We start from the raw sequence: 15,849 nt of genomic DNA, 5'->3' as shown, positions 1-15,849 counted from the left end.
AATTTATTTTTGTAAAAACTTTTAGAATTTAAAAAAAAATAATCTTTTTTATATTTCTTTCGTTGCATTATTACTACAATTTTTTTTCAATGATAACCATTACATTTATCAATGATATTCTTTTGAATGATTGAATATTTATTAACTTAATTTAGATTACTTGTTAGCAAAAATTATGTTAAGTATTTTTCTTATACTAAAAAAAAGAAGCTAATTGTTACTATTTCTATTCATTTGTTACAGTGTTGTAAAATGTTTATGATAATTGGTAATTTTTCAAAGTAGTAAATTTCAACAAACTTAAAGGTTTTCACTCTCTTTTAGTGTTGTACTACTTTTAGGTATTTATAAGTATAGGTAAGATAAGCATGTTGTTTCATTGCTATAGTTGTTTTTTAAGAAAAGTTTTTTATTGATTATTTGTTATATTTTTTGCAAATATTTACGACGCTGACATGATTTTAAAAAAACTTCTAAAAGTTAATTAGATTGTAAAATTATATGTTTTTTGTCACATTTTTAGACTTAATTGTTTACTTTATTTTTTTTTAACAGTTTGTCGAACTGTTTTAACTTTATTTTGTTTCCTTTACCAAATTAGTATGAAACAAGTTATTGAAAATGAATTAAAATTTAGATTAAAATAAATATTTTTATAAAAATATGAACTAATTCTTAAAAACTAGGGTATTATCTAAGCTTAACTAGAATATTAGCATTGCCTTATTTTTAATAAACAAGTTTTTGGTGGTTTTACAAAGCAAAACATTATTTACAAGTTATTAGAAACTTTTTAGAAATTGCTTTAAATCTCTTTAAAGTTGTTTTTTATTTAAAGTTTTGAAATAATTAGATGTTAAAAAACGGTATAAAAACAATTTAATCTAACAAAAACAGTTTGTACAACTTAACATTAAAAATTAAAAGGTAGTAACAAAAAACAATTAATGTTGTGTAAACTTAAACAGATTTATATATTGTAGATTTATCACAAAGCACTAACAAAATTTAAAAAGTAGGAAAACTCAAGCGTAAATGAGATTTAAATTAGTATTCTTGTTGTTCTTATTACTACATAAAAACAAAAAAGTAAATGGATTGAATTTAGAAAGTCAAGCTGAAGCCGTGCGTTTAATTGAATCACAACATAAAAACTCGAATGTTATCAATTACTTTGGTTCATCGTTTGTTATCAAAAAGATTGGTGCAAACTTTCAGTAAGTATTTTTAATAACAAAGTAACTGGTTAAAATTTCAATTTCAAGTTTAAACGACATGTTTTTTTTATAATTAACATAGTACTTTTTCTTTAACAACCATATCCTATGATCATAATAATTAAAGCAAAGTTGTTTAATTAAAGCTTAAAAATAACTTAGTAGTTACATTTAGTGACATAGTTTTGATTAAATTTTAGAAATATTTTAACACAATTTTAATTTTTAAGAAACTTTTAAAACTTAGTTTACGATTTTTTTTAATTTTCCTATTTTAAACTTAGAAAGCTTTAAACCATTTAAAAAAAAATGTTTAAGGAGCAAAATCATACCTACGTAAATGAATTGTTTAAACATATACTATTAAAAAGTTTACTGTTTTCTATTGCTTATATTTAAGACATACAACACTGTTATCTTAGTATATTTAAAGTATAATTATGTTTTAAAAAACATTTTAGATTTACTGTTGCTTCACCGAAAACACCTGGTGCAATAATTTCTAGAAGTACAGGTTAGTCATTAAAAGGCATAATAAAAACACTTTAAAGTAAAACAAACGAAATAAGCATTATGTGATTTGTTGATGCTTTTACAACAGTTTACAAATTAAGATGATGCGTATAAGTTTAACACTTTGTTTAAAAATATACTACTAAAGTCGAAAAGATCTTGTTGGTAACGTTTTAAATAGCTTATAAAAAATTTTAGCTAGCTAATAATTATGGCATGATTATTTAGTAACAATTATAAAATGTGTCTTTTTTACGTAAACTTTCTGATAAGCCATAACTACAGTTTATTAAACGGAAAAAGAAAAGTTCTAAAAAAGTTTATTTTATAAAAACCTGGTGTACGAAAGATCTCTTTTGTTATCGAGTTTTTACTAATTGATATAAAATAATTGTTTAAAAGTTTAATGAAATATAAATTTTCAGACTGAATACTTTCTAGTCCGACTTTTTCACCAACAATTCTTTTTAGTTTGTATTTTATTTTATTTCTAAAATAAAACTCACTAAATTACTCGCCGTTTTAACTTTTTTGTACTACAAAAACTTATATAAACGTGTTTGTAAAACATAAATCTTAAAATAAAACTTTATTCACAGTTTATATATATATAACAATTATAGACACAAACAAGCCGACAGGTCAACTGGACCAGTGTTTGATGGACACTAGTTTAACTTCGAATGTAGAATGTCAACAAATAGGTTTTTCCCCAAAACCGGAAACATTTGGTGAAAACGTTGGTAGTCTTCCAGACGATAAAACGCTTGTGGGTTGCCTTAGTTTGATATTTTTTAAGTCTGGAACTTATACTGCGTAAAGTTTAATACAAAAAGTCTAATCTTAAAAAAACATTATAACTAAGCTTTTTTTTTAAACCTCCTTTAGTACTTGAATATTGTTTCACTTCAAATTAAACTAGTTTTGTACGAATTAATATACGAAAGGTTCGTTTGTACACCAGGTTCTAGAACTATACTTTTTCAACGTTTTAGTTTTGTTGTTAAAAAAATAATAAATAACAGTCTTTAACAGTCTTTTCCTTCTATATATATTTTTCAAACCTGAACTTGTTTAAACTGAGCTATTTAATTTAACATAAAAAAATTTAAAGCTCATTAACATAAACTACACTGTTTATGATAATTCAAAAAAAATGTTTAAATTTTTCTTTTTAGACTTGTTCACCAACAAAAGTTGAAAAAGATTGTCCAGGAACTGAAAAATATTACTCACCTGGAAAATGCTATAAAGCGAAATCACCCAGTCTTGAAGAAATACCATTACCTGGTAAAACTACATTAAATTATACAAACTACAACTTTAAATTAAGAATCCTTATTATTTTTTATAATAATTTTACGCTAGTATAACATTTCCAATAACTCATTTTCAATATTAATGCAGCGTACGTGTAACTTCGCCGTAATCTGCCGCGTATGCCTGCACTTTTTAACATTTGTTGGACTTACATCAATATCCTACCTCCGCACCTATATTGTATCTTTATACTTTTACCAACAATATTAAAAAAAAACTTTACAGCTTCTTAAATTTGTTTTTTTAACTACTTTGTGATAAAGTTCCGAAAAGTTTATTTTCAAAGAATTTTATTTTGACCATTTACATATTCAATGATCAATTGATGTCGACGACGTTGAAACAAACAGTTGACAATAATTACATTAATATTTGTAAACTTTTTTTTTTTTGTTTCAAAAATTTATAAAATCATAATTTTTCCAGGATGCCCGGAAGTGGAAACGGATGTTGACGTCATCTTCCTGATAGACGGTTCCAGTTCGATAACTCTTTCGAATTTCCAACTCATATTAAACTGGGTCAACGGAGTGGTGGGGGTTTTCTTGAATGCTGACAATATGAATTTGAGAGTGGGAGTCATTCAGTTTCAGTGAGTACTTTTGTTTGTTTACTATCTATTATTGAGTGACATAACAAAACATAAAATGTAATTATTTAAAAACATTATTAACTCATAAAGTAGTTTAGTCATACAGTTTCAACTAGTAAAAAAAAAAACATTATTTGAACAACATTTTGGTTGCTGGTGTTTTTATTAACATTTATAACATAAAGCTAAGTGTTGAAGTTGAATATTGCTTCAAAGTAGTTTAAGTTCGTGTCTCTTTTTTTAGCATTTAAACAGTTGACCCTATATTTTATATTAACTTATTAAATTTATTTTCTTAAAAGATTAAATGTAAAAAAGTAGTTATTTATTACTTAAGTTTGAACCGCTACTAAATAGAAAGTTGTTGTGTAATTAAAGCAATAGAGAGCAATATTTACATGTTTTTAGAAAAAGTCAAGCTGTATATGAAGTTCCTTTGGAAGAAATTACAGACTATGAACTTTTCAAAGTAAGACAATGTTTTACGTTTTTTTCAAAGCTTATCAAACAAGTGTTTTTATCATTGCTTCTTTTTAAAACTACAATTTCTGCTTTATTTAAAATTTTAATTTCCAATTTTTTTTTTATTTGAATCAAAAGTTCATTGTACAGTTGTCCTTTTATTTAACTATAAAATTTTATTATTTTATACACTTTTTATAATTAGAGACTGATTAACCAACACACACTATGAAGAAACTTATAATTAAGTGTTTCAGTTGATATGTCTACTATAAGTAATAATATTTTTTAACATTTTGTAGACAAAAGTGCAAGGAATAGTCCGAAAAGGGGGTAGAACCCCGACAACAGCCGGGTTGAGGAAAAGTTTAGAGGTTTTTGAAAACTCCCCTATTAAAAAAGGAGGAACCAGGGTCCTCATTACTCTTACCGATGGCGCGTTGGTTGAAGTTTTTTCATTTTTCAACTAATAAGTTAATTCATCAAATTGGTTATGTGTTTTAAAAAGAATTTTTAAACCAAATATTGAAATTGAGCTAAGTTATCTTTTAAAACTGACTTTTTGAAATAAAACCTGTTATCAAATGCTACGTTTAGTGATGGAGGACGTTTAGTTTGTTAATTTAAAAAAAAAAATTAATTTTTTGTTAGTTGTAAGACTGTTTTGTAGTTTTGATATAACATTATAAATGATAACAATAATTGGTAACTTATTTCTAAGTTTCCAGGAAAACTATAACTTAATTATGATACTAACTAGTAAACAGAATTTTGAACCTATTTTTAACTTCTATTTAATTATAAATTTTTTAATTTATTTTTTTACTTTTATGAAACTTTAACAAATCTTTACATCCGATATAAACAAAAAAAAAAACAGATTCAGTGCTATATTATATTTAAATTTTACAAGTTTTAAGAGATCAACAGATAACTTAGAAAACATATTCTCTTACAGCGAGGAAGTTTTGTGTTACACTTTACGATATTAATAAACGTTTTAACTTTTAATTAAAAGATCATCGGATGATGTAGACAACAGTCTCGACAAAACTGCTGAACAGTTGGAAAGTATGGGGGTCGAACTATTTTCAGTGGGTGTTGGGGAAAGTTTAAAAGCTTCGGAATTGCTGGTTATTATTTGCTGTTCAAATTATAATAAAAGTATTCGTGTATGTTGTTAATTTAACTAACAACAAAAAACAAGTAATTCACATTGTTGATGGTGATTAAAATCTACTATAAGTAAAAGAAAAATTATATTTTTTATTGTTCTTAACTTGGCTAATAAAAAACCAAAAGGCTAAATTGTTTCTTCTATCACATTTTAATTTATGGATAACAACTTAAAATTTAAGGTATAGTTACGGTAACTGACCAGGGTGGGTGTCAGAATGACACAGCGACAAAATGACACGGTGCGTCACTTTGGCACGGTGCGTCACTCCGACACGGAAGGTCACTTTGGCACGGCGACAAAATGACACGGTGCGTCACTTTGACACAGCGACAAAATGACACGGTGCGTCACCTTGGCACGGTGCGTCACTTTGGCACAGAGGGTCACTTTGGCACGGAGACTAAATGACACGGTGCGTCAGAATGGCACAGCGACAAAGTGACACGATGCGTCACTTTGGCACAGCGACAAAATGACATGGTGCGTCACTTAGCCACGGTGCGTCATTTTGGCACAGCGACAAAATGACACGGTGCGTCACTTAGGCACAGAGGGTCACTTTGGCACAGCGACAAAACGACACGGTGCGTCACTTTGGCACGGAGGGTCATTTTAGCACAGCGACAAAATGACACGGTGCGTCACTTTGGCACAGCGACAAAATGACACGATACGTCACTTTAACACAGCGACTAAATGACACGGTGCGTCACTATAGCATGGATTGCATAAATTTGCATGGATTAACAAACCTACAAGCAAAACTAAAATTCTTCAGTAATATAACTTTTAATTGTAAAATTTTGATAGTAATTAGTTAAACAAAAGATTTATTATATTTTTTTCCAAACTATAGTAGCTCTATACATTTGAAACTATATATGATATATTGCTTTTAAATTTAAGTCATAGTATAAAAAAAAATATTCTTAAGTTTTATTTTTTACGTTTCACGATTTTTCATATTTATGTAATGAATAAAATTTAGTATTTTTGTTAAAAGTTTAATTAGTTATTATTAGGAATTGTTATAAAATATAGCTAAGATTTAATTTAATACAGAGTTATTTCGTAGTAAGAATAATTCATGCGTGTTTTAACTCTAGTTTTTAATAATACAGAGTTAAGCTGCTTTTGTAGTAACTAGCCATTTATATTAAATATGTATGTATATTTATATTCAACAAAAGATAATAAGTTAGGGTGTTTACTTAAAAATCTGTATTGAAAATATATAATAAACTTGTCTAAAAGCAAATAATTAAAATGAACGGACCTGGAGCCTAAATTTATGAAAAAGTTAAAAATAGTATTATGAACAGTTGAGAGAAAATTAAGAGTCTGATGCAACCATTCATGCGCATTTATATATTTATTACTTTAAAAAAATTAATAACTAGAAGAGGTTATACATACAACATTGCTGCTGCAGCCTTCTAATTAAAGCTGCAGCCATTCTATTAGAGTTAATAATATAAGTTTTTTTTAATTTTTACAAAACTTTTTAGTCTAAATTATAACAAATTAAACTTAGAGTATGACAGATATTATAGTATTTTATTGCATATAAGGATTTAATTGCATTTATTTTTAATACAAAATCAGTAAATAAATTTCATAATAATACAGTAAAAGCAGATTTTAATTTGCTTGTAAAATATTTCTTCTACTTTATATTCTTGAGTTTTATAACAAAGTTTTAAAAAACTCGGTTTTGTCTTAACTCTCTTATGAAAATAATATTTAATTTTCTATTTTTAATCTTTCGAATAGAAAAATGAGTTTTTTGTAAAAATAAATACATTTTTTGGGATTTCTAAAAACTTTTTTCTAAAATTTTAAAACAATATTGTTTATTAATTAGGAGTTAATTTCTTTCTGATGAAAAGATTAAAAAAAAAAAAATTATTATTATATTTTCGTCAGGGAATGCAGTATTTTAGTTCAAAATTGCAACCTATTAAATCGCCAAAAGAGCGCAAGTATTAATTTTTTAAGCATAAAAACGTAAAATTAGAACCGCATTAGAATTTAGAATTACAACAGCAGAAAAGTTGCTTTCGATAACGTCTGAGTTTTAGTTTATATAACAAATTTTCCTCTTTATTTACATCTACTAGTTTATTGTTTTGATGTGCTGAATGATTGATCTAGAATGAAGATTGTATTTTTTAAATCAGAATGTTGCTGAAGTTTAAAAAATGTGTTTATATGAGTTTTTATCTTTTTAGTCGTAAAATGGCAAGTCATTTTCTAATTTTTATTACTCGTTTCAAGTTCTAGTAGTAAACTGTGTTTAAGTTTTTCCATTCGAAATATATCAAAAATAAATTCCCTTTAATTTTGGCAGTCGTATTTTGTTAAAAAAGTTGCTGCTTTTGCATCTTTGTAAACGTTGTTTGATACAAACAACTAGTTGTTGTTTATTAAGCACAGTATTTAAGCACACCTAACACCTTGCTACTGCTTAAAAATGAGCATGTTGTTTACAAGTACGACGATGAGAATAGAAGGTATAAACATTACGTGTTTCACTTTATTTTATGAAGTCACGATCAAAAATTCTTGCGGTCTTTGTTTTTAAAGTTAATCAATGTGATTGTTGCTGATTCTACAAAACCGGTTAGAAGACAGGAAACCGAAAAGTTTACTAGAAAAATAAGATCGTTGTTTATACCAATGAAGATTGAAATTTCACAACAAATCGTTCCCTCCCTTATTTACCACCGTGTCATTTTGTCGCTGTGCTAAAGTGACCCTCCGTGTCATTTTGTCGCTGCGCTAAAGTGACCCTCCGTGCCAAAGTGACGCACCGTGTCGTTTTGTCGCTGTGCCAAAGTGACCCTCAGTGCCAAAGTGACGCACCATGCCAAGGTGACGCTCCGTGTCATTTTGTCGCTGTGTCAAAGTGACGCACCGTGTCAATTTGTCGCTGTGTCAAAGTGACCCTCTGTGTCAAAGTGACGCACCGTGTCATTTTGTCGCCGTGCCAAAGTGATCCTCCGTGCCAAAGTGACGCACCGTGCCAAGGTGACGCTCCGTGTCATTTTGTCGCTGTGCCAAAGTGACGCACCGTGTCTATTTGACGACCGTGTCATTTTGTCGCTGTGTCATTCTGACCCGCTCCCAACTGACCAAGTATAATAAAATCAGAGAACCGAAATATTTTAGAAAGTACTGGTAATTTTAACTCTATACTTTTGAAAAAAAAAACTTTGACAACACTTTTTTATGTAGATTACCTTACAGAGTAAGAATCTGTTTGGTAATTAAAAACCTACTCACAACCTAAAATCGAACAAAAAGTAAATCAAAGAAAACTAAAGTTTCTTCATATTACTTTTAGTAAAAAGAGTAAGGCTAGGACAAAAATTATTTTTAAAACTAGCTTAATTTTTTTTAGGACTTTTGTTCAAATAAAAGGTTGAGATTTTAAGATTTTAAAAATCTAATTTTTTACACAAAATATGACGAAATATTTATTATTTTAGATAATTCTTTAGTTTTATTTAATACCTGATTTTAATATTTTATTTTAATCTTAAAACTACTACTAATTTTACTAGTCCAAATTCAACAATTTTCTTACGAATTTTGCGATTTAAAAAAGTATAAGTCTTTCAAATATCTGATAGCATTTCTACATCATTCATAAATAAATTTTAATCACTTAATAGTTTTATATTTTTCAGTCATTGGCGGGAGATAACAATGAGAGAGTGTTCACTGTTCAGGATTTATAGATTTTAAAAATCTAATTTTTTACACAAAATATGACGAAATATTTATTATTTTAGATAATTCTTTAGTTTTATTTAATACCTGATTTTAATATTTTATTTTAATCTTAAAACTACTACTAATTTTACTAGTCCAAATTCAACAATTTTCTTACGAATTTTGCGATTTAAAAAAGTATAAGTCTTTCAAATATCTGATAGCATTTCTACATCATTCATAAATAAATTTTAATCACTTAATAGTTTTATATTTTTCAGTCATTGGCGGGAGATAACAATGAGAGAGTGTTCACTGTTCAGGATTTCTCGAAACTCAAAGACATCGCCAATTCTCTATCTACTTCTGTGGTCGAAATCGGAATTGAAGGTAAAATTATATTAAGTATTAAACTAAATTATAATCAAATTATTTATACTTATACTTAGATGTTTTAACATAAAAACTTGAAACGTTGTTTTTAGTGTCTACCAACTTTTTAATATATACGTGTTTATACATATTCTATAAAGTTTTGGTCAAACTTATAGTTGTATGACGTCAGTTCTAGAAAAGAGTGGTTGATAACTTTTATGTACAAAACATTGATTAGATTATTTGCTGTTTTTTATGATTTAAAATGCTTTGAACACTTGTCAACTAAAAAATGATTAAGTAAGATCAACAAACTTACTATAACTATAGTTATTGTTATTAATATTTTCAAATGTTGTTTTTTAATAAAACCGCCTTCGTTTAGTAGTTCAGTAAAAGAAGGATTTGATAAAAACAGCTTAAGTGTTCAGTAACAATTTAAAATACCATTTTAGTCTGTAGAATTAAGTAAGCTTCAATGATAACGGTTTTGTGTTGAAAATAATTAATTTTTCACCAAACTGTGGTTAAGAAACAACTTTAAGTAATAATAAGTATAGTCAGTTATTTATTAAACTAAGTTATTTATTCTCAATTCATGTGAAATGACGAAATAAGATTTATTTGAGAAAAAAAATATTTTGTCTGCGTTGAACAAGCATGAATCATTCATGAATAACGTTTGTATAACAATTTAAAAATAATTTTGTGAAAACTCGCACAACCTAATGTATTCTATTTTAAAAGTTTCTAAAGAACAATTTATCTAATCAAGTTTACTTTACTGTTAGTAATGATAATGTGTTATGTGTGTTAAAAATTTTACTATTCATAAAACGCTGCATATACCTAAATACTTTTCTTTTATTTAAACTGATACAAGTAATTAGTAGTTAAATTATAAGTAAAGTGTTATATATAACCATTACTTTGTATATTTTTTTTCTTTTATAGTTTCGAAAGTATACTTAAAGGTCAGTCAGAGCTGAAATAAGCTAAATCAGCAAAAAATTAAAGGTTTTTCAATTCATACCCTTATCTTAACCCGCTTAAACAAACAAATTGAAAATTAATCATAAAATAAAGTTTAATTAGAACTGAAAATAACATGAAAAAGGGCTTCATTTTATGCTGTTTTAGTTTTTTTTATCTAGCTTAGACTGGTCTTTAAGTAAATAGCCCTTAAGTTTAATGACAGATATCGCTGTACACAAAATGTTTTCTAGATCTTGTTTTTATAAAACATAAAACTTGGTCTGTTGTATCCTCTTTTTCAAATTTTTTTTTTCTTTTCTTTAGTAAGCTTAATATTTATCAAACAATATATAATATTCTAATCTTATTTAAAAGGTAGAAAAACACAAACAATTTGTACGAAAACAATATAAAAATAGTACTTTAAAAATATTCTAGGGGGTGGAACACACAATGAGACAAACAGTTTGTACGAAAATGCCCAATTTGGATTTTCAACTTTGTCTAATTTGCAAGTTTGTACGATTTTATGTGTGTAAATTATATTTAATTTTAATTATTAACTATTAATAACTAAACACTAGCTATTTTATGATTGAAGAACAATTAGGACCATAATAAATATAAAATAACCTGTTTGTTTTGCATTAAATTAATTGTTTTTTTATAAGGGTTACAATAAATAGTATTTAATTATATAATAGAAAAACTTAAAGATTTTTACTTATTTGACTTGTATCAAAAAAATTCTTTTATGCGTACATTAGAGTTGAATATTTCTTAAAATAAAACATATGCATTCTGATTTAGTTTATTGTTTGACTGAATGTTGTGAGTGTGTCATAGGTTGACAAAGAACAATGAAAGTTGAAATTTCTCTTAAAAAAAGTAAGTTTATTTGTTAATTAACTTTTAATTTTAGTTTAATTTGTTTTTTTAAGTTTTGATCATAATAAACAACGATCTCTTATAATTTATAAGTTATGGATAACTAATTTTTTTAAGCAGTGCAAAGCAACTACTTTTGCAACAATTTTTGTGAAATGTATGAATTGTTTTAAAACAAAAAGTTATTAAAATCTATTGAATAAATACCTACTCGATTTTTTAGTTTTAAATAGCTAAAACCTTTTTAAGAAAAATAGGCAGTTATGTGGATGTACAACACCTTACTTACAAATTTTAAGTATGCAACTCGATGACCGAGAGGTCTTTTTGCGTATTCAGGTCCTTGAACCAAAAGCGTTTGAGCAATTTTTTGTTTTAGTTCAATAAAACACATTGGAAGTCATTTTAGTTTTAATATGTGTATAGTAATAACTCTAACTTTTCTTCAGTTACATACAAAGTTTTATATTTTATTTTGAAACAAACAACCTTTAATAAAGTTTATAGAGCTTAAGACATATTTTTTAATCAGTTGGTGCAAAATTTAAGTTAAGACAGTCAAAATCTAACAAGTAATCATTATTCTTTAACTTTAACAATCTATGTATAAACAAACTTTATTAAATTAAAGAGTGTGAAAATAAAGGTTTTTAACTTTTCATTTTAATACTTTAGGTTAAATTAGATAGGAAAATTAAATAAAGTACTCAAAGTAATTAAGGTGTTATCAAATTAATTTATAAAGAAATCATAAACTTTATGACTTATATGTTTTAGTCCCTGACATTATAATATATCATTCTATAATCATGTAAGAAAAATATTAGAATTGTGTTGTTATCACTACAATGTAAACAAAACATATAAAATGCATAAACAAATAAGGTAATTACAGTATTTTAGACACCTGTAATAAAGTTTAAGCTACTGCAACTGTTTAAATTAGAAAACTTTTTAAAAGTTGAAAATTCTTTGAATCAGTTTGGGATAATTTGAAGTCTGTTATTGTCCTGTTTTGTAATGGTCTTTTGTGTTTTTAAATAGTTTATTTAGTTTAAACTATATTTTAAGTTAGTTTTTGGTATATACAAATGAGAAAAGTTAGTCAAAAAGAAAGCCAAATACACTTTTTGTTTTAAGTGTATAAACTTATTACTTTACAACTCGAGTTTAGACAATTTAAAATTTTCAATTCTAATTCTTGAAAAATTCTAAGAGACCATATCTCAGAAATTAATAAATATTTGAAAAATTAAAAAGTATGTGTGATTTTTTTTAATTCAAATTGTTGGAATTTGAATAATTGAGCTCAACAGTTTAAGTGACCAATTTGGTTTAAGAATAAGTTATATCTTAAAAATCTTAAATTATGTAATTTTTGTAATTTATTTATGCTCAATCTGCAAGTTTTTTATTAATATATAATAACTCAAAGCCTTATTTAGATGCTTGATGGTGTTTAGTTCAATGATAAAAAAGTCTTTCTCCATACAAGTCCTTTGATATTAGTTGTAACCATTAACATCTTTCTTTTTAAAAATAGGTGATTAAAGCAGTTGTCAGCAAGCAATTGGTAGTTGTGAGTTAAGATTTGGAAATATGAATACTTTTGGGACAAATTTAACCTTAATTTATTCTTCATTACAAACTTCAGAACATTTAGTGTAAGTATAAACAATTTTTGGTTAATATGACCAGGTTTACATGCTTGCTGGCCCAGTTTGCTTTGACCCCTTCATTAAAGTAATGTCATAATGTCAGCAGTTTCCGTTATTTAACAAAAAACTTGGACATTGAAAACATTTTACAAAACAGTTTAAAAAACAATTAACAAATTTGTATATATTGTGCATTTTCAAACACCATGGTAAGGGAAGAAAAAAATTAGTTGAAAAGAAATTAAATATGTTTCTTTTACATTTAAAATTGTCATAATAACTAAATGGGTTGCTTTGAATTAAAGTTTTGTGGTAGAATAGTATGCTACAGATTTCCTTATTTATGTGTGCGTGCATATAAATGGTATTTTGCTAAATAAGGTTCTTATAGTTTCTACACTTAAGGATAAACCTTTTTTTTTTGGAAATTTTGGCAAAATGTAGTTTACAAACTTCAAATATTTTTGAACTCTGTAAATTATTTTTGAAAATCTTTTTTTTTTTGATTAAATTTAAAAATTATGCATCTCTTTCTTAATAAAATTTTTGTAGCTTTTTTGGAAAAATGTCAGAATTTGTCAATCAAATGTTTTAAAATATCTCTGATGTTAAATTCTGAGAATCAGTTTTGTTCAATAGACAATTGAATAGTGGTTTACCTTTTAAAGAAACATTTGGTTTTGTTTAAATGATTAGTTACAAAAATTCAAGATATATTTCTATTGAAGTAGTCTTTTTTTTTTGCTATTTTTGATTGTGTCTTACAATAAAAACTTATTTAAATCACTAACGTTAATCACTTGAATCACAAAAGCTTCTCTGAACTTTGTAAGTGGTAAAAAGTATCTGATAGCTAAGGCAAAGTGCTACGAAATAAGATAAACATGTAAAAAAAGGTGAACCCTCTATGCCCTTAATTATAAATTACCAGAGCTTTTTAACTGTAGGTTTATCACAGTTATGATTTGAAAAAAAGTTGTTTACTAAAACCTTACAGAAAATACTGTGGCCTATGGTAGACTTTTGCTCTAAAATGCAGCCTTTAAGTCACTTACTTATGACGGCTGGCAACCCCTTACTTCACACAAACTTGAATTTTTCTATTTTCATCCATGTTTCAATTTTCCAAAACTGGTTCACGTTAGATTTGATTTTAATTTAGAAATATTTTTTTAAGATACCTTTATATTGTGGTCAAAATTTTACAGTGTTTATATTTTACTACTAAACCCTTAGTTAGATTTATTGAAAACTTTCACTAGTTAATTATAATATTTTTGATACTTAAAAATTTACCTTGATAGTACAATTTAAATTTTGTCAGTCAAACGATTGTTTAAATTTTAACAAAAGTTAATATCACTCGTAAACTAAACTTTTTTTTGTCAATTACTCATTTTCACTGAACAGTTTTAAGAAAGCTTGGCTTTGATTTGAGTAATTAAAACATGCTGATATTTTTTAACAAATAAACAAAAATGTAGTATTTAGATTTATGTAGATACTATTACATTTAAGAATTTTTATGATAACAGTTATTTAATACAACTATTGATGAAAAATACAATTTACTAATCTATAGTTATTATGTTATGTTATATTTTTAGTTAGTTGTAAATAGAATATGTTTTGAACACAAATAAATTTAGCTCATATAGTTATAAACAAGAAAAATAAAATTAAATGTTTTTATTGTTTTTATACCAAACATGTTTCCTTAATTAGGTTTTTATTTTTAAATTTATTTGTTTATTTTATGATAGCATTTAAACATTAAAGTGTTTAATTAACAAAAAAAAATTGATTTTTAATTTACAATTTTTTTTATGTATCATATTATTAAACTTAGACCTTATAAGTACAACTGATACTTTGAACTAAAAACATCAAATTTAGATTATTAGTTTAAACATGATTTATTTAAATAAGTTCATAATCTTATTTTTGTTAGTTTCATCTTGCAAAGGAATTTGTCAAAGGAATCCAGGTTTTATTTTTTAATGTTATTATTTTTTAGTTAACTTATTTCTACCTAGTTAAACAATTTTAGATTTAGGATTAACATCTACAATTTGATTATAAATCAGCTATTTTAATAGGACATAATAATCATAGTTACAATTTTTAAAGTAGTGTGAAAAAAAGGATACATGATACAATATTAAATGTATAAACTTTGAGAGTTTTCTGCCAATAAATAGTTATTATTCTTAAAGGCTTTTAGCAAACCCCTTTTAATAAAAATATTGTTTGTAATCTACTCCAGCTAAGAACCACTTTGATAATTAACTTAATGTAACTAAAATAGAGAAGTGATTTAAAAAAAAAGTACAGTATTTACTATAAAGCATAGTTACCAAAATGAGTTGTTTTCAATACATTTTTACATGTTTTTCTAAACAGTTCCAAGAAAACACTGAGATATTATTAAAAATATTAAAACAAATGTAACAAACACCTTTAAACAGCTACAATTAGTGCAACTTTTTTTTCTGGTAATTGTGTAATGAACTTGTTGTACAAATAATTTTAATTTTTTTTTACAAGCTAATAGACGAGCTTTTATATTTAGAAACCTTACTAACAAATTTGAACATATTTTTCAGCTGTATGTGGTAAGTCAGATAAATATTTACAACAACATTAAACAAAAAAGTAGTGATTTAAAAGTAAACAAAATATACATAACAATACATTACTCAACTTGTTGTTTAATAATAGCTAGAAAGCTTAATTTTTCATGTATTTTTAGCTGATTTGCCACGCACAGAAAATTAAACAAAGCTCTACTACAAAACTTTTATTTTTCAGGGGCAACAGATGCACCCTGGTAAGCATACTAAATATCCAAACGTTTAGATTTAGAAGTATTACTAATAAATTTAAACAGCTGAATGCGGCAAGTCAGACAGTAAGTTTCTGATAAGCAAAGTTGCCAAGATCTCAAACCAA

General features: G+C 26.0%; 1 protein-coding gene across 1 annotated transcript; it reads left to right on the top strand.

Annotated features, from left to right (window-relative positions):
• The first annotated feature begins 3,578 nt into the window (after positions 1-3,578).
• On the top strand, positions 3,579-15,849 carry LOC145840965 (von Willebrand factor A domain-containing protein 2-like). Its single transcript, XM_082948321.1, has 7 exons — positions 3,579-3,642; positions 4,051-4,111; positions 4,407-4,543; positions 5,123-5,237; positions 9,283-9,391; positions 10,790-10,866; positions 15,788-15,849. Exons 1-7 carry the CDS (start codon positions 3,611-3,613, stop codon positions 15,818-15,820), a joined length of 564 nt encoding a protein of 187 aa, XP_082804447.1. The 5' UTR covers positions 3,579-3,610; the 3' UTR covers positions 15,821-15,849.

The sequence above is a fragment of the Thalia democratica genome, chromosome 7 (genome assembly GCF_965202585.1).
Source record: "Thalia democratica chromosome 7, ktThaDemo2.hap1.1, whole genome shotgun sequence".
Taxonomy (NCBI): Eukaryota; Metazoa; Chordata; class Thaliacea; order Salpida; family Salpidae; genus Thalia; species Thalia democratica.
The sequence above is the reverse complement of the archived record's forward strand: the minus strand, read 5'-3'. Positions and strand labels throughout refer to the sequence as shown.

Excerpts from the sequence above, each read along its gene's own strand:
- LOC145840965 (XM_082948321.1), top strand. The coding sequence starts at position 3,611 with ATGAATTTGAGAGTGGGAGTCATTCAGTTTCA. Across the intron at positions 4,544-5,122 it reads ATTACTCTTACCGATGGCGC|ATCATCGGATGATGTAGACA; the intron begins GTTGGTTGAAGT and ends TTTAATTAAAAG. Across the intron at positions 5,238-9,282 it reads TAAAAGCTTCGGAATTGCTG|TCATTGGCGGGAGATAACAA; the intron begins GTTATTATTTGC and ends TATATTTTTCAG.